We start from the raw sequence: 17,424 nt of genomic DNA on the forward strand, positions 1-17,424 counted from the left end.
ACCTTGAGCTACTTCTGCTGCAGAGGATAAGTTCATTAGAGCTGCCAGCCTCAGAAATTGCAACCTAAATAAATGCTTCACAGAGTTCAAGTAACAGACACATCTCAACATCAACTGTTCAGAGGAGACTGCATGAATCAGGCCTTCATGGTCGAATTGCTGCAAAGATACCACTGCTAAAGGACACCAATAAGAAGAAGAGACTTGCTTTGTCATAGAAACACGAGCAACGGACATTGGTCTGATGAGTCCAAATTTGAGATTATTGGTTCCAACCGTTGTGTGATGCAGAGTAGGTGAACAGATTACCTCCACATGTGTGGTTCCCACCATGAAGCATGGAGGAGGAGGTGTGATGGTGTGGGGGTGCTTTGCTGGTGATACTGTCTGTGTTTATTTAGAATTCAAGGCGCACTTAACCAGCATGGCTACCACAGCATTCTACAGTGATACGCCATCCCATCTGGTTTGTGCTTAGTGGGATCATCATTTGTTTTTCCAACAGGACAATGACCCAACACACCTTCGGGCTGTGTATGGGCTATTTGACCAAGAAGAAGAGTGATGGAGTGTTGCATCAGATGACCTGGCCACCGCAATCACCCAACATCAACCTATAAGGACTCTGGGCCAGACCCAGATGCAGACACGGGAGGATGTTGGTTTGAAGCATTTGATATTTATTAGTTCCAAAGGGGCTAGGCAAGAGAATAGTCATGGACAGGCAACAGGTCAAACCAGATCAGAGTCCAGGAGGTACAGAGCGGCAGGCAGGCTTGAGATCAGGGCAGGCAGACATATTAGAGCGTGACACGTGACATCTGGGCGTGACACAGCGCAATTAAGATGGTTTGGGATAAGTTGGACCGCAGATTGAAGGAAAAGCAGCCAACAAGTGCTCAGCATATGTGGGAACTCATTAAAGACTGTTGGAAAAGCATTCCAGGTTGAAGCTGGTTGAAGCATGCAAAAGTGTGCAAAGCTGTCATCAAGGCAAAGGGTGGCTACTTTTAAGAATCTAAATGATAAAATATATTTTGATTTGTTTAACACTTTTTGGGTTACTACATGATTCCATGTGTTATTTCATAGTTTTGATGTCTTCACTATTATTCTACAATGTAGAAAAAAGTTCAAATAAAGAAAAACCCTTGAGTCGGTGTGTCCACATTTTTGACTGCTACTGTATATTATGGTGTATGCCAGAGGAATTCCAGAAAAAGGTACCATATGATAAAATCCTATCTCCTCTCCCTCTTGCATCCTAGTGGTAAGACACTGTCCTCCATCAAGGAGTCTCATGTGTACCGGATGCTCCAGGATGACCAGGATAGGCCACGTGAACCACGTCAGTCAGGCTCCTTTAAGGCTCTGCAGGAACACGTGGAGACTGATGGTGAGCTAAATCCAAGCATACAGACAACGTATCCACTCTGACGGCACTTAATAACAAAGTACACATTTTAGTAATTATTTATTGATAAAAGGTAGAATGAGCAGGGTTGGGTAGAAATGGATTACACGTAGCGGGGATTGACACCTTAACACAGCAGTAAACCAATGTTTTGTGCATTAATAGGAGCAAAGCCGTTGATTACTAGAAGTGTAAGAGCTCCAGTGACAAAGCCTCCTACACCTGCGGGATCGCTACAGAAACTACCCCTCTGTGACAAGTGTGGAAACGGCATAGTGTGAGTACCCACTACCCAGGCTGACAGAAAATAAGGCACTGGAGTGCCATGGTGCTGCCCTCTCCCAATGACTCATCTGATCCTGCCCTCTCCCAATGACTCATCTGATCCTGCCCTCTCCCAATGACTCATCTGATCCTGCCCTCTCCCAATGACTCATCTGATCCTGCCCTCTCCCAATGACTCATCTGATCCTGCCCTCTCCCAATGACTCATCTGATCCTGCCCTCTCCCAATGACTCATCTGATCCTGCCCTCGCCCAATGACTCATCTGATCCTGCCCTCTCCCAATGACTCATCTGATCCTGCCCTCGCCCAATGACTCATCTGATCCTGCCCTCTCCCAATGACTCATCTGATCCTGCCCTCGCCCAATGACTCATCTGATCCTGCCCTCTCCCAATGACTCATCTGATCCTGCCCTCGCCCAATGACTCATCTGATCCTGCCCTCTCCCAATGACTCATCTGATCCTGCCCTCTCCCAATGACTCATCTGATCCTGCCCTCTCCCAATGACTCATCTGATCCTGCCCTCGCCCAATGACTCATCTGATCCTGCCCTCGCCCAATGACTCATCTGATCCTGCCCTCTCCCAATGACTCATCTGATCCTGCCCTCGCCCAATGACTCATCTGATCCTGCCCTCGCCCAATGGCTCATCTGATCCTGCCCTCGCCCAATGACTCATCTGATCCTGCCCTCTCCCAATGACTCATCTGATCCTGCCCTCGCCCGATGACTCATCTGATCCTGCCCTCGCCCGATGACCCATCTGATCCTACCCTCGCCCAATGACCCGTCTGATCCTACCCTTTCCCAATGACCCGTCTGATCCTACCCTTTCCCAATGACCCGTCTGATCCTACCCTCGCCCAATGACCCGTCTGATCTTGCCCTCGCCCAATGACCCATCTGATCCTACCCTCGCCCAATGACCCGTCTGATCCTACCCTTTCCCAATGACCCGTCTGATCCTATCCTCGCCCAATGACCCGTCTGATCCTACCCTCGCTCAATGACCCGTCGGATCCTACCCTCGCCCAATGACCCGTCTGATCATACCCTCGCCCAATGGCCCGTCTGATCCTGCCCTCGCCCAATGACCCGTCTGATCCTACCCTCGCCCAATCAAATCAAATCAAATTTATTTATATAGCCCTTCGTACATCAGCTGATATCTCAAAGTGCTGTACAGAAACCCAGCCTGGGGCATGGTCCTAGGGCTCAGGTCCTCCGAGAGAGAGAAAGAAAGAGAGAAGGAGAGAATTAGAGAACGCACACTTAGATTCACACAGGACACCGAATAGGACAGAAGAAGTACTCCAGATATAACAAACTGACCCTAGCCCCCCGACACATAAACTACTGCAGCATAAATACTGGAAGCTGAGACAGGAGGGGTCAGGAGACACTGTGGCCCCATCCGAGGACACCCCTGGACAGGGCCAAACAGGAAGGATATAATCCCACCCACTTTGCCAAACCACAGCCCCCACACCACTAGAGGGATATCTTCAACCACCAACTTACCATCCTGAGACAAGGCTGAGTATAGCCCACAAAGATCTCCGCCATGGCACAACCCAAGGGGGGGTGCCAACCCAGACAGGATGACCACATTAGTGAATCAACCCACTCAGGTGATGCACCCCTTCCAGGGACGGCATGAGAGAGCCCCAGCAAGCCAGTGACTCAGCCCCTGTAATAGGGTTAGAGGCAGAGAATCCCAGTGGAAAGAGGGGAACCGGCCAGGCAGAGACCTCAAGGGCGGTTCGTTGCTCCAGAGCCTTTCCGTTCACCTTCCCACTCCTGGGCCAGACTACACTCAATCATATGTCTTCAGTAAAGACTTAAAAGTTGAGACCGAGTTTGCGTCTCTGACACGGGTAGGCAGACCGTTCCATAAAAATGGAGCTCTTTAGGAGAAAGCCCTGCCTCCAGCTGTTTGAGCTGTTTGCTTAGAAATTCTAGGGACAATTAGGCCTGCGTCTTGTGACCGTAGCGTACGCGTAGGTATGTACGGCAGGACCAAATCAGAGAGATAGGTAGGAGCAAGCCCATGTAATGCTTTGTAGGTTAGCAGTAAAACCTTGAAATCAGCCCTTGCTTTGACAGGAAGCCAGTGTAGGGAGGCGAGCACTGGAGTAATATGATCAAATGTTTTGGTTCTAGTCAGGATTCTAGCAGCCGTATTTAGCACTAACTGAAGTTTATTTAGTGCTTTATCCGGGTAGCCAGAAAGTAGAGCATTGCAGTAGTCTAACCTAGAAGTGACAAAAGCATGGATTAATTTTTCTGCATCATTTTTGGACAGAAAGTTTCTGATTTTTGCAACGTTACGTAGATGGAAAAAAGCTGCCCTTTAAATGGTCTTGATATGTTCTTCAAAAGAGAGATCAGGGTCCAGAGTAACGCCGAGGTCCTTCACAGTTTTATTTGAGACGACTGTACAACCATTAAGATTAATTGTCAGATTCAAGAGAAGATCTCTTTGTTTCTTGGGACCTAGAACAAGGATCTCTGTTTTGTCCGAGTTTAAAAGTAGAAAGTTTGCAGCCATCCACTTCTTTATGTCTGAAACACATGCTTCTAGCAAGGGCAATTTTGGGGCTTTACCAAGTTTCATTGAAATGTACAGCTGTGTGTTATCCGCATAGCAGTGAAAGTTAACATTATGTTTTCGAATAACATTCCCAAAAGGTAAAATATATAGTGAAAACAATAGTGGTCCTAAAATGGAACCTTGAGGAACACCAAAATTTACAGTTGATTTGTCAGAGGACAAACCATTCACAGAGACTGATATCTGATATCTTTCCCGACAGATAAGATCTAAACCAGGCCAGAACTTGTCCGTGTAGACCAATTTGGGTTTCCAATCTCTCCAAAAGAATGTGGTGATCGATGGTATCAAAAGCAGCACTAAGGTCTAGGAGCAGGAGGACAGATGCAGAGCCTCGGTCCGATGCCATCAAAATGTAATTTACCACCTTCACAAGTGCCGTCTCTGTTCTATGATGGGGTCTAAAACCAGACTGAAGCATTTCGTATACATTGTTTGTCTTCAGGAAGGCAGTGAGTTGCTGCGCAACAGCCTTTTCTAAAAGATTTTGAGAGGAATGGAAGATTCGATATAGGCCGATAGTTTTTTATATTTTCTGGGTCAAGGTTTGGCTTTTTCAAGAGAGGCTTTATTATTGCCACTTTTAGTGAGTTTGGTACACATCCGGTGGATAGAGAGCCATTTATTATGTTCAACATAGGAGGGCCAAGCACAGGAAGCAGCTCTTTCAGTAGTTTAGTTGGAATAGGGTCCAGTATGCAGCTTGAAGGTTTAGAGGCCATGATTATTTTCATCATTGTGTTCAGAGATATAGTACTAAAACACTTCAGGTCAGGCTTGGTCCTGTTTGTGGGTGAGTCCCAGAAAGAGGGCCAATTATCTACAAATTCTATCTTTTGGGAGGGGCAGAAAACAGTTTTCAACCAGTGATTGAGTTGTGAGACTACTGTAGAGCTCATCACTCCCCCTAACTGGGAGGGGGCCAGAGACAATTACTCGATGCCGACACATCTTTCTAGCTGATTTACACGCAGAAGCTATGTTGCGCTTGGTGATCTCTGACTGTTTCATCCTAACATCGTTGGTGCCGACGTGGATAAAAAAATCTCTATACTCTCTACACACACCAGTTTTAGCTTTAGCCAGCACCATCTTCAGATTAGCCTTAACGTCGGTAGCCCTGCCCCCTGGTAAACAGCCCTGCCGTCGGTAGCCCTGCCCCCTGGATGATTCGTTTTAAGTCTAATACTGCGGGTAATGGAGTCGCCAATGACTAGAGTTTTCAATTTGTCAGAGCTAATGGTGGGAAGCTTCGGCGTCTCAGACCCCGTAACGGGAGGAGTAGAGACCAGAGAAGACTCGGCCTCTGACTCCGACTCCCTGCTTAATGGGGAAAACCGATTGAAAGTTTCTGTCGGGTGAATGAGCAACACCGGTTGAGCATTCCTACAGCATTTCCTTCCAGAAACCATGAGAAAGTTGTCCGGCTGCGGGGACTGTGCCAGGGGATTTATACTACTATCTGTACTTACTGGTGGCACAGACGCTGTTTCATCCTTTCCTACACTGAAATTACCCTTGCCTAACGATTGCGTCTGAAGCTGGGCTTGTAGCACAGCTATCCTCGCCGTAAGGCGATGGTTCTCCTGTATATTATGAGTACAGCGACTGCAATTAGAAGGCATCATGTTAATGTTACTACTTAGCTTCGGCTGGTGGAGGTCCTGACGAACCGTGTCCAGATAAAGCGTCCGGAGTGAAAAAGTTGAGAAAAAAAAAAAAAAAAAAATATATATATATATATATATATATATATATATATATATATATAAACAGTAATTAAAAAGTAAAAACCGTAAAGTTGTCAGGTAGCAAAATAGGTTGGCAACAAAACGCACAGCAACTCGAAAACAAGTCTGCCCAATGACCTGTCTGATCCTACCCTCACCCAATGACCTGTCTGATTCTGCCCTCTTCATGTTCTGGATAATGACTAAACCAAGAAGAATGTATTAATAAACCACGAAGGACCTCCGCTACATTATACACATGTGAACAGGCAGGTAATGAGAAACCATGGCAGGAATGTTTTTTGCGGTGAGGAAACACAAGATGACAGCGTCTACCTTGCCAGATCTGTCCTCTCTCATCTTTTGGTTTTGGGGGATGAAAGTAAGAAGTACATGAAAGGACTGAGTAAGGGAATATACCTGCCTCTGATACTTTTGATGTGGTGGGGCACATCTGCTGTTGCATAAGACCAAGGTCTAAGTGGGGTATGGTTAGAGCTATGGTGGTTTTGGATCCATAAATCTATCTGGATGGCAATGTATAACCCCCTGCCTAGGCTAATTGCACACAGCGCATAATAACAATAATTCAGAGCATTGGGAGGAAGTGTCTGGTAGACAAGGTTAGGCAAAGTAAGACAGTCAACTCTCTTGTCCCCTGGTCCCACAGTAAGACAGTCAACACTCTCTTGTCCCCTGCTCCCACAGTAAGACAGTCAACTCTCTCTTGTCCCCTGCTCCCACAGTAAGTCAATCAATTCTCTTGTCCCCTGCTCCCACAGTAAGACAGTAAACTCTCTCTTGTCCCCTGGTCCCACAGTAAGACAGTCAACTCTCTCTTGTCCCCTGCTCCCACAGTAAGTCAATCAATTCTCTTGTCCCCTGCTCCCACAGTAAGACAGTCAACTCTCTTGTCCCCTGCTCCCACAGTAAGACAGTCAACACTCTCTTGTCCCCTGCTCCCACAGTAAGACAGTCAACACTCTCTTGTCCCCTGCTCCCACAGTAAGACAGTCAACTCTCTCTTGTCCCCTGCTCCCACAGTAAGACAGTAAACTCTCTTTTGTCCCCTGTTCCCACAGTAAGACAGTCAACTCTCTCTTGTCCCCTGCTCCCACAGTAAGACAGTCAACTCTCTCTTGTCCCTTGCTCCCACAGTAAGACAGTCAACACTCTCTTGTCCCCTGCTCCCACAGTAAGACAGTCAACACTCTCTTGTCCCCTGCTCCCACAGTAAGACAGTCAACTCTCTCTTGTCCCCTGCTCCCACAGTAAGACAGTAAACTCTCTTTTGTCCCCTGTTCCCACAGTAAGACAGTCAACTCTCTCTTGTCCCCTGCTCCCACAGTAAGACAGTCAACTCTCTCTTGTCCCCTGCTCCCACAGTAAGACAGTCAACTCTCTCTTGTCCCCTGCTCCCACAGTAAGACAGTCAACACTCTCTTGTCCCCTGCTCCCACAGTAAGACAGTAAACTCTCTCTTGTCCCCTGCTCCCACAGTAAGACAGTAAACTCTCTCTTGCCCCCTGCTCCCACAGTAAGACAGTAAACTCTCTCTTGTCCCCTGCAGAGGCACAGTGGTGAAGGCCAGAGAAAAGTTCCGCCACCCTGGATGTTTCGTGTGCTCCGACTGCAAAGTCAACCTGAAGCAGAGGGGCTACGTCTTTGTGGAGGGGCAGCTGTACTGCGAGACCCACGCCCGCGCCCGGACGATACCTCCAGAGGGACACGATGTCATCACCGTTTACCCCACGGCTTGAGACCAGTGGAACGGGAAATGCACAGACCTGTCCAAATGGAGCCAGAACTGTAACTTGCCACTCCCCTTCTCATACAGAATATTTCAGGACAAAATACATGATATATGGTTTCACAAGCTGCACTGTGGATAGATAGGCCATACTACAGTGGCGTTCATCAACTTAACACCCTGAACTGAACATATCAATATCTGTGGACACTATGATACAATTGTGAATTTGCTTATCACCGTCAAAAACGCAACCATTTATCTTTTTAAAAAGGAATATGTTTGTTATGCCTTGGGAATACCAACCGTGCCTTGTGATTTAAAGGTTTTCTGAATATGTTACCATTGGTAATAAAAAAAGAAGACAAACTAATTATCTTGTTTGTGTCATGTCCTCTGTTATTACCACATTCAAGATAGTCTGCATTGAACTAGTCAGCATTAAACTACACTATAAAATCAGTTAAATCAGTCAACAAAAAGCTCATCAGAATGTCAAAGTATGCCTTTAATACGTCAATAAAATCCAACAGGAGCCGGTTGTCTACTTGATAGGAGTTTCCATGGAGACTCATCAATCATTCAGTGCAGGTCAGGCATCATGGTGGGGCTTCCAGCTTACTCACTCAACAGGACAGCAACATTTCTTAGTGCTATTCTGGATTTTTCAAAAACTTAAAATATCAATGTGAAAGATTATAAAAATATATTGATATTTGAACAACATAAATTCAGTACAACCTCAGATAGCAAGTTTTCACATCAGTATGCCATAACAGATGGTATATTCATGGTGTAGTTTGCAGAGTGCACTGTCCTGAAAAACCAAAGACCCCAACAGTCAAACACAGTTTCCTCAAAATATTATTCTGTCTGAGAGGATATGGATGGAAGAGATGGAGTCTCACCTGTTCACATTAACACTGATGATGCTCTTCACGGGGGTGCTCTTTGGTCCGGGAGATGGGTGGAATACCTTTCCTTCCTTATTCACGGTCACAGATTTGGATCTCCGGGTGATGTAGGGGTCAGCAGAGTGAGAGGGGTAAATGCCAAACGTACCTGCTTTCATGCCGCCAATCTAAAACAGAGAAAACCTCCTCATAAAATCTCCTCATAACACACACACACTTTTAATAATAAATCATAAGGTCTGATGTCTGTGTCCTCTCTGCACTTCCACTGTTTTGTTTGGTGAGCTGGGTTTGAAGGGAACCACAAATCTCTTCTTCTCCTCCAATCTCTTCAGAGGTGGCAGAGGCTTGTCCAGTTTGTACGGGTTGTTGTCGAAACATTCCTTTGGGTGGAGGTTCAAATGGAAAGCACCACCTTTCAGCATAGCTTTATGACTCACTGTCTCTTTCTGAAAAACATACACTCACTTGTATAGTTAGAGAACACATGCACCTCTGGATATAAATGATTATCTTGGACACTGTTACAATCATATAATTACATTTAGATACCTGTGGTTTCAACACTACTATTTTCCTGGACTCTATATATATATATATCCCATTTAGCAGACGCTTTTGTCCAAAGCGACTTACAAGTCGGCTGGGGCCACTACTTTTACATATGGGTGGCCCCAGCGGGAATATTTTCCTGCTCTACCGACTGAGCCACACAGGACTCTCACCTTCATCATCTCATTTGCTCTGTCATAGGGGTCTGAGGAGTAAGGGACAACTTTGGACAGGGTGACATTCGGATAGCTATGGGACAAAAGGCTCCATCACTATCCATGCATGAAAACAGAATACTGTACTGTTAAGTATAGTGAAACAACACCATGGTTGCATCCCAAATGGTCCCTTAATCTCTACAAAGTGCACTATATAGGAAATAGGGTGCCATTTGGGACACATCCCATCATCTACAGACATACTGAACCTGTATCCACTTCCCCTCTTGGGTGGGTTGGTGAGGATGTTCTTGCCTGATGGTTTGTACGGCTTCCTGGGGACCTTCATAGGACTCATGGCCTGGATGGGACCACTCAGAGTTCCGTAGTAGCTGCCAACCCCTGACCTTGAATAATGGGAGTAAGCCAGGTTCTGGCATCAATCGCTGCATGCCACTGGAGCAAGTGGAGCAACTGTCTAAGAAATGCAGTATAGTTTGCTCAGGTCTAATTTAATTGGGCCAGCAGTAATTTCCATGGTCTCAGCTCTCTGGCTGAGTGACTGGTCCCTGGTTCCTGGGCTGTGTTCCAAATGGAACTCTATTACCTATATAGAGCACTACATTTGACCAGGGTCCATAGGGCTATATAGGGAATAAGGTTCCATTTGGGCCACAGCCCTGGTCTCTGAGTTGATTAGGGCCAAACAGAAAAAATATGACTCTGAATGGTAAAGGAATACAGAATGCATTATGCAGCTGGGGAACAAACTGCATGAGGAGTGGAAACGGAGCACTGGAGATCCTAATCATGCGCTGATTCAAATTACGCCTGTAACCATGTCAACCTCAACTATTTCATATAAATTACATTGTCTGTTTTGGTCAGAGAGATCAATTCTTTATTTGTTTTAATGTCTAAGTCTCTTAATGTAATCAAGATCATCACCAAAACAAAGCGATTGTGTCTATTCACCATCTGTTCTAATGCAGCCTTTTAAAGTCTTGTTAAGCCTAAACCTCAAGTAGATGTGTGCTCTGCCATTAAGCACATGTCTGTGAAAAATCAAAATGATCTCATGGCTTACGGTTTCTTTTCTCCATTGCTGGGGAGGAAGGCGCTGCCTACGTTCTTCTTGGACTGCTGACTCCTGTGTTGCCGGGCGAGCCTCACAGGGTCTGTGAGGGCTTCTTTTTCAAAGACCCGCTTAAAGTGAGTGTCAAAGTAGCCCACTTGTAACCCTGACTTCTTCTTGGTGGCCCCACCAGTCAGTATTTGTTTACCCTTCTGAGCAGACTCATTGCAGGGACCTTAAATGGTAGGTGAAATAGGATTTAACGTTACATTGTTTTACCATAAATATTACATCCAACTATCGCATCTTGCCTTTCTTGTCTGTATATACTTCAATAGCGTGCAATATATATCATCTAGTTGAAATCCCTTGTCCACTGTCATTATCTAGACATGGTGTACTTACGCTGAATTAAAGAGGTGTATTTGTCTCCAATGGAGATGTATCCCATTTCCTTGAAGACTCCAATCCTCTCCATATCTGACTTCCCTCCTTCTGGGGGCATCTTTAGGGAATAACAGTGAGCCCAACCACCAATTACTATTCAATTTAATAGCTACCTCTGTAAAGTAAATGTTGACCATTTCTATTCTCTTCAATTGTTATAATGGATTATATTCTCAACCCTTGATGAACTCTCCTAGGTTTATCTCTTATGGGATGACACCGTTGGAAATTCCATAATAATAATCAATCAATAGATACTCTTTAATAAATAACTGAACTTTAAAATTCCGTATTATTCTAAAACAGAAATCTACCTTTAATTCGCGGGTCTTCGATCAGCAGCTTGGTTTAGAAAATTATTAATTGTTCTCGTTCCTGTATCTGTGTACATTGTGTTACCTTGGCGTCCGTTGTGCACAAGCGGGCGAGAGGAGGGGTTGTAGCTATCGTCTTTGTGGAGAATATTCGGATTCTATCTAGCCATGTAGCCTACGCCTTTTTACTTGTCAATAAAAGGAAAATGTAATCTACATTCTCACTTGGCAATATTAAAACATCAGTGTGGGGTTGAGGGTATCTCTACACTCTAACTATGAATTATTCTCCACTGCAATGGTAACTCGCACACTGCACCACCACCTGGTAATATAATGAATCAATTATTTCGCAATTATTTTGTCTCACTTGCAAAAAATAGTTGAGTTTCCAACTAAACATAAACGGAATTACCACATAGCCTAGACATCATTTGTAAATGCACCAGGGTTTACACAGTTTCAGCAACAACAACAAAAATATGGGCAATCAGTTATTTTCTGTCAACGTTTATTGATAGGACGAAATGTATTTTTCAAATTAATTTTAGGACAAAGTATCATTCCTTTCTAATAATCCAATAGGCGAATATTCAAACAGGCCTAATCAAACGTTGTGTTGTGATAATGATAATTGTTATTGTTACTGTTAGCACATACTAGTTGCCTACCTCTACACAACAATAGAGGAGTGTGATTTACTGAACGCACAGTATTTGCATCACAGTATTTGTTTAGTAGTTGCTTAGTAACAGATTCTATTGTGTCGTAGCATAAAGCGCACTGCAGACTTCTTGCACACAAAATGAACAAACTGCGTGAAAGGTAAGTCAGTAAAAACAATCAACGTGGGTTCTTATTTGATGTTTTAAAGCGTAGGTGTATCCTAGCAAACAGATTGTAAAAATATAGGGATGTATTGCAGGCTCTGAGGCAAGGGTATGGAGTCGGGTTATAAAATCGATGCTCCAAAGAAACACAGCCAAGAAAATGTGTTTCGTGCCATCACGGATGTCTACCGAGATGAAGGAGGGAAACCGACTTCACACCAAGGTATTCAGCACAAGATAAAACAGACAGGCACTTTAGAACTGGGACGTTTCATGAGCTCAGATCAGCTGTTATGACGCACCACAGCTGTTGTTGTTGAGGTGAGTTAGGGAGTGACTTTAAAGTGAAGGAAAACCATTGAAAATATTAACCTTTGTAGATCAAACTTTAATCGACCCACAGTAGAAGTGAAATCACTCATCAAATATAAAGAACAAGTTCATTTCCCACAATCTTTGGTTTCCTTCTATTCTGTAAAATATTCAGTTTGTTTGCCTCAGATCCACAACAGTCTGGGAAAATGGGCCCTGGTAAAAAATAATGCACAGAAACACACAACCTGCCAGTTGAACCACATGATATGTTCTCCTCAGAGAGCCTTGCCACTCCGGTGGAGAGGGCTGAGAGACTGCTGAAGGGTAGAGCAGAAGGGGGAGACAAGCAGGCCCCTTTCCTGCTGGGACAGCTGTACTATTATGAGGTAACAGCTCCCCCATTCATATATCATATGCCCATATACTGGACATAGAAATGTAGCTAGGCATGTGGTTTCCTCTGATATAATGGAGCCATGTAGGAGCCATTTCAGTAGTGCAGAAATACCAGTGAGGTATACTGATCTTGAGCGATGATGCCCTGGTTTTCTGATTGTAATTTACTGCTGGGCCAGGGGCGCTATGAGGAGGCAGAGAGAGTCTTTGACGGCCTTAAGGACAGCGATCCCAGAGCCCTCTTCCAGCTAGCTGTCATGTATTATGATGGCCTGGGCACTGCTATGGATCAAGTGAGTCACGGTATTGATAGTGTTGTGCATTCTTCCCTGTTTGGTGTACTGGGTTTCCACCTCATAATAAATTATAATGGGTAACTGAAGAACCCAATGGAGCATCTCTAAAAACTGCTCACTGTCACGCCTGCTACTATCAAATCAAATGTATTTATATAGCCCTTTGTACATCAGCTGATATATCAAAGTGCTGTACAGAAACCCAGCCTAAATCAATGCAGGTGTAGAAGCACGGTAGCTAGGAAAAACTCCCTAGAAAGGACAAAACCTAGGAAGAAACCTAGAGAGGAACCAGGCTATGAGGGGTGGCCAGTCCTCTTCTGGCTGTGTTACTACCATGTTATAAATACAAACTACTGTAAGTCTACCAAACATACCCTATGTTGAGTAGTCTCCCTAGGCAGATGGGTTGCCTTCCACAATGTAACCTATTTGTTGCGTTGGTCTGGGTTTTTACAGTGTGTTGTACTCCTCTCCAGGCAAGGGCAGTGGACTACATGAGGAGAGTTGTCCAGTGGAATAACCCAGAGGCAGGCTCCATCAGATACACTGCTCTGTATCACATTGGCATAGCCTACCTGGAGGGCTATGGGGTCCAGAAATCCAATACAGAAGCAGAAAGGTCAGCAGAAGCACACGCACAATGTTTGAGATGTTTGCTGACTCATGGAGAACTGTTGTGGCAGTGACTGTGTTGTTTTTCTCACCCAGTTACTGGCTCCTTGCTGCTGATGAGGGAAACCCCAGAGCCTGTGTAAAAGCTCAGAGTTCTCTGGGTATGTTCTACTCTAGACCTGAGACACAGGACCTCAAAAGGGTATGATGTGTTTACTGTACCCACGAGATGTTTCACCTTGATCAATAATTCAGGATTCTATTTCAACTATTCCCTTTCATAACTCGGTTTCCCCACTGTGTGCATGTGTGTGCCCTGTGCTCCAGGCGTTCTTCTGGCACTCAGAGGCCTGTGGCAATGGCAGTCTGGAGTCCCAGGGTGCACTGGGGATCATGTACTTGTATGGTCAGGGCATCCAGCAGGACCCCAAGGCTGCCATTGAGTGCCTGAAGGAAGCGGCTGAGCGGGGGAATGTGTACGCCCAGGCCCACCTGGCTGCCTACTACTACCACAGGAAGCTCTACTCCAGAGCAGCAGCCCTTGCCAAAAGGTACTGTCATAGGGTATATCATACAGTAAAATCCCTGTTCTGTCCACAGGTTATCCACCTTTGTAGAAGTCAATCCACCACCATAATGACACAGTTAAGTGTGATAGTCTTTTTCAATCAATCTCCCTTTGACACATATAATAGTATCCTCACCAACATCAATTTGATTGACCTTTGAACCATATTCATTATGCTGTTGCTGGTAACATACCCCATAGAGAACCGGTCCCATCAGTTGTTCCAACCAGCAGTAAGACAAAGAGTCCTTGGAACCAGTGTAGTGTGGTTGTGTGGTTCATGTCGGTATGAGAGACGAGACACAGCCCCGCAAAATACCACGGCAGCCCTTTTGTTTATTGGAATTGAAAATGTAAATGTGTTGCAAAAAAGGCAGTTAAATACATAAGACACTAACCATCTGTAGAACACTAAAGCAGTGATAAATGTATGGTTTATTAGATAGAAGTCAAGGTTAAAAAAAGATATGCTGCGGCCAAGGCTAACCTACGACCCTCTATTTCCACAAGGAAAATGATTGAAGCTATTATTAAATTGTAGGCTGTAATGTTCCGGAGTGACACCTCAATGGAAAAATCTATATTCCAATGTAAATGTCAGGCAACTGAGCGTATTTAAGAAAATTATTATTTGTGTGCCAAAGTCATCTTCTCGCAATGAAAATGTAGGATTACCAATTACGATGACATTGCTGCCATCGCCATGGTCACCGACTGCCTGCCTGAATACGTAATTAAGGGCGTGGCCATTGCTCTTTTCTACTACGCCCGCTGTCTGGAACTGGGAAAGGGGGTTCCTCAGAGCAAGGAGAAGGCCTGGCAATACTTCACTAAGGTGGGCACACACATTCAAATGTTGGTCAATGTCTGTCTTTTTGGTTGTGTGTCAGACCCCAGTAAAACTAGCTGTCGCCATTGGCATCGGTTAACGGGGGTCCTAATAAATCAAATCAAATTCTGCTTGACCCATTTGCCTGAAATAGCAACATAAGTATCAATGAAGGCCAATTAAGATGAGTAAGATTTTATCTCTATTCTGAATCTCATACTGGAAACTATTCTCTTTGACTAGGCTGCTCGGCTAAACCCAGAAGTGTGCCAGGACCTCCAGAGGGACATCATCTATAGCAGAATGTAGAGATCCACCATCATGACCTTAGTTAGGGAATCCAGATAGCAGTCTCCTCTGTGGCTTTGAGATTACTTGAGTAAATATCAGACCTGAATGCTTTGTGTTCAGTGTGTGGGTTTGGTATGGATAGGAGTATGGCGATTGTGTGCCCAGTGTAAGAACTGTTTAATAACTAGACTCCACACATTAGAATGGTGTTACCGGTACTACTCTGCATGAACTTGGGGTCCTTGAATTCAGATACATTTGTAGCATCCAAATTCAGATGGTTTCAATTTCATACAATTCTGAGAAGCTTACATTGACAAGTGGATAAATAACACACAAAAAAAGTTAAGTCATACATTTTTCTTTTGCAATTTATTGCTTATAAATGCTCTAAACAATTTTTGGGTAAAAATAAAATCTATCAATAAGTCACAAATAAAATTGTCACAATGACTTTACATGACATATTGCACAATGAAGCCGTTCTACAATGAACATAATGTAACATTGGTGGGGAATGTATTTGAGGTCGGTATGCAGCTTGTTTCTTCATTATATGAGCACAACACTCATAATTTCACAACTATTCACATTTTGGATCCATAACAAAGTAATCAATCAATAGCCTGGCATTCTGCAACAGACCTTGGCAGTGGGACTGATTTGTCATTTTCAGCTACTGAACAAAACAAAGAAATGTAAGGTAGTAACAGGAACAGAAGCTTGTCTCCCTAGTTTGAGCACTACATAATCAAATGCATTCAGATAAAAGTACCGCAGAACAACAGAAAAGACATCATCCATTCAGTTTAATCTCATTGTTTACTGTACCATGCTGGAACATTACAGTACCTCTGTGTTGTTGTTACATTTCTCTTCATGATCTATCTGTTGAGTTAAAATTAAAAAAAATCTAGTTTGAACAAAAGATAATACATAATCCTTCAACGAGTGTCTCTCCTCTGAAAACCAAGACTAAACTAAAGCCATGTCGATCTCCAGGTGCACCTCCATTTCCTTCACTCAGTGTGTGTGTGTTAGGCTGCGTCCCCAAACGGCACCCTATTCCCTATAGTGCACAACTTTATGCCCTCTGGTCAAAAGTAGTACACTATATTAATGGCACCCTATGCCCTTTGAGGGAGGGAATAGGATGCCCTAGGGTTCTTGCTCCACATTAACCACACTATCCTGTGTTTTGCGTACATATGGGCCTCGCCCCATTAGATCTGGTCCGTCTCCACGTTGAGTTCTGGACACAGCTCTTTGAGGATCATCTCCATCAGAACCTGAAACAGGGGCAGAGGAAACGTGTCAGGAGGCCATTAAACAACACATCACTTCAGCCTGGACTCAAGTGAAGGAGAGTTTGTTTTGTGCACTTTGTTCATATGCAGGCATGTATGAGAATGACTGACTCTTTGACCCACTGATATCTTCCCCTATTAGATGGAATGAGGCAACTATAGCATATGTAACACATATGTACAGTGGGGCAAAAAAAGTATTTAGTCAGCCACCAATTGTGCAAGTTCTCCCACTTAAGAAGATGAGAGGCCTGTAATTTTCATCATAGGTACACTTCAACTATGACAGACAAAATGAGAAGAAAAAGGAAATCCAGGAAATCACATTGTAGGATTTTTAATGAATTTATTTGCAAATTATGGTGGAAAATAAGTATTGGATCACCTACAAACAAGTAAGATTTCTGGCTCTCACAGACCTGTAACTTCTTCTTTAAGAGGCTCCTCTGTCCTCCACTCGTTACCTGTATTAATGGCACCTGTTTGAACTTGTTATCAGTATAAAAGAAACCTGTCCACAACCTCAAACAGTCACACTCCAAACTCCACTATGACCAAGACCATAGAGCTGTCAAAGGACACCAGAAACAAAATTGTAGACCTGCACCAGGCTGGGAAGACTGAATCTGCAATAGGTAAGCAGCTTGGTTTGAAGAAATCAACTGTGGGAGCAATTATTAGGAAATGGAAGACATAAAAGACCACTGATAATCTCCCTT

At 44.2% G+C, this 17,424-nt stretch overlaps 4 protein-coding genes across 6 annotated transcripts in view; 2 read left to right on the top strand and 2 right to left on the bottom strand.

Moving 5' to 3' along the window:
- The window catches only part of LOC135545634 (PDZ and LIM domain protein 3-like), a 30,545-nt gene extending 22,379 nt beyond the window's left edge, over window positions 1-8,166 (top strand). For both annotated transcript variants that reach the window (XM_064973389.1, XM_064973388.1), the window contains 3 exons: window positions 1,269-1,396; window positions 1,580-1,691; window positions 7,619-8,166. In XM_064973389.1, coding sequence (XP_064829461.1) covers window positions 1,269-1,396; window positions 1,580-1,691; window positions 7,619-7,808 — 430 coding nt within the window. In that variant the 3' untranslated portion in view covers window positions 7,809-8,166. The remainder of the gene's footprint in view (window positions 1-1,268; window positions 1,397-1,579; window positions 1,692-7,618) is intronic.
- A 119-nt stretch (window positions 8,167-8,285) lies between these two features.
- On the bottom strand, window positions 8,286-11,540 carry cfap96 (cilia and flagella associated protein 96). Of its 2 annotated transcripts, none has more exons than XM_064973391.1 (8): window positions 11,344-11,540; window positions 10,903-11,002; window positions 10,510-10,732; window positions 9,692-9,829; window positions 9,438-9,513; window positions 8,982-9,161; window positions 8,707-8,879; window positions 8,286-8,615 (listed from the first exon to the last, which is right to left on the bottom strand). In XM_064973391.1, exons 2-8 carry the CDS (start codon window positions 11,000-11,002, stop codon window positions 8,561-8,563), a joined length of 945 nt encoding a protein of 314 aa, XP_064829463.1. In that variant the 5' UTR covers window positions 11,344-11,540; the 3' UTR covers window positions 8,286-8,560. The 2 variants fall into 2 exon arrangements, with proteins under 2 accessions (XP_064829463.1, XP_064829462.1); XM_064973390.1 differs by having other exon boundaries at window positions 11,259-11,540.
- A 477-nt stretch (window positions 11,541-12,017) lies between these two features.
- lrp2bp (LRP2 binding protein) lies at window positions 12,018-15,768 on the top strand. The gene is made up of 9 exons (XM_064973393.1): window positions 12,018-12,083; window positions 12,184-12,311; window positions 12,683-12,789; window positions 12,979-13,092; window positions 13,575-13,717; window positions 13,807-13,912; window positions 14,038-14,261; window positions 14,948-15,113; window positions 15,351-15,768. Exons 2-9 carry the CDS (start codon window positions 12,200-12,202, stop codon window positions 15,414-15,416), a joined length of 1,038 nt encoding a protein of 345 aa, XP_064829465.1. The 5' UTR covers window positions 12,018-12,083; window positions 12,184-12,199; the 3' UTR covers window positions 15,417-15,768.
- The window catches only part of snx25 (sorting nexin 25), a 58,072-nt gene continuing 56,399 nt past the window's right edge, over window positions 15,752-17,424 (bottom strand). Inside the window, exon 19 of the mRNA XM_064973392.1 lies at window positions 15,752-16,687. Coding sequence (XP_064829464.1) covers window positions 16,622-16,687 — 66 coding nt within the window. The 3' untranslated portion in view covers window positions 15,752-16,621. The remainder of the gene's footprint in view (window positions 16,688-17,424) is intronic.

The sequence above is a fragment of the Oncorhynchus masou genome, chromosome 9 (assembly GCF_036934945.1).
Source record: "Oncorhynchus masou masou isolate Uvic2021 chromosome 9, UVic_Omas_1.1, whole genome shotgun sequence".
NCBI classification, from domain to species: Eukaryota; Metazoa; Chordata; class Actinopteri; order Salmoniformes; family Salmonidae; genus Oncorhynchus; species Oncorhynchus masou.

Bases quoted from the DNA above. Each gene is read 5' to 3' on its own strand.
- cfap96 (XM_064973391.1), bottom strand. From the start codon at position 11,002: ATGCCCCCAGAAGGAGGGAAGTCAGATATGGAGAGGATTGGAGTCTTC. The intron at 10,733-10,902 runs GTAAGTACACCA...CTACCATTTAAG, and splicing joins ATACACCTCTTTAATTCAGC to GTCCCTGCAATGAGTCTGCT. The intron at 8,616-8,706 runs GTGAGACTCCAT...TTGGTTTTTCAG, and splicing joins ATCAGTGTTAATGTGAACAG to GACAGTGCACTCTGCAAACT.
- lrp2bp (XM_064973393.1), top strand. From the start codon at position 12,200: ATGGAGTCGGGTTATAAAATCGATGCTCCAAAGAAACACAGCCAAGAA. The intron at 12,312-12,682 runs GTATTCAGCACA...TGTTCTCCTCAG, and splicing joins GAAACCGACTTCACACCAAG to AGAGCCTTGCCACTCCGGTG. The intron at 13,093-13,574 runs GTGAGTCACGGT...ACTCCTCTCCAG, and splicing joins TGGGCACTGCTATGGATCAA to GCAAGGGCAGTGGACTACAT.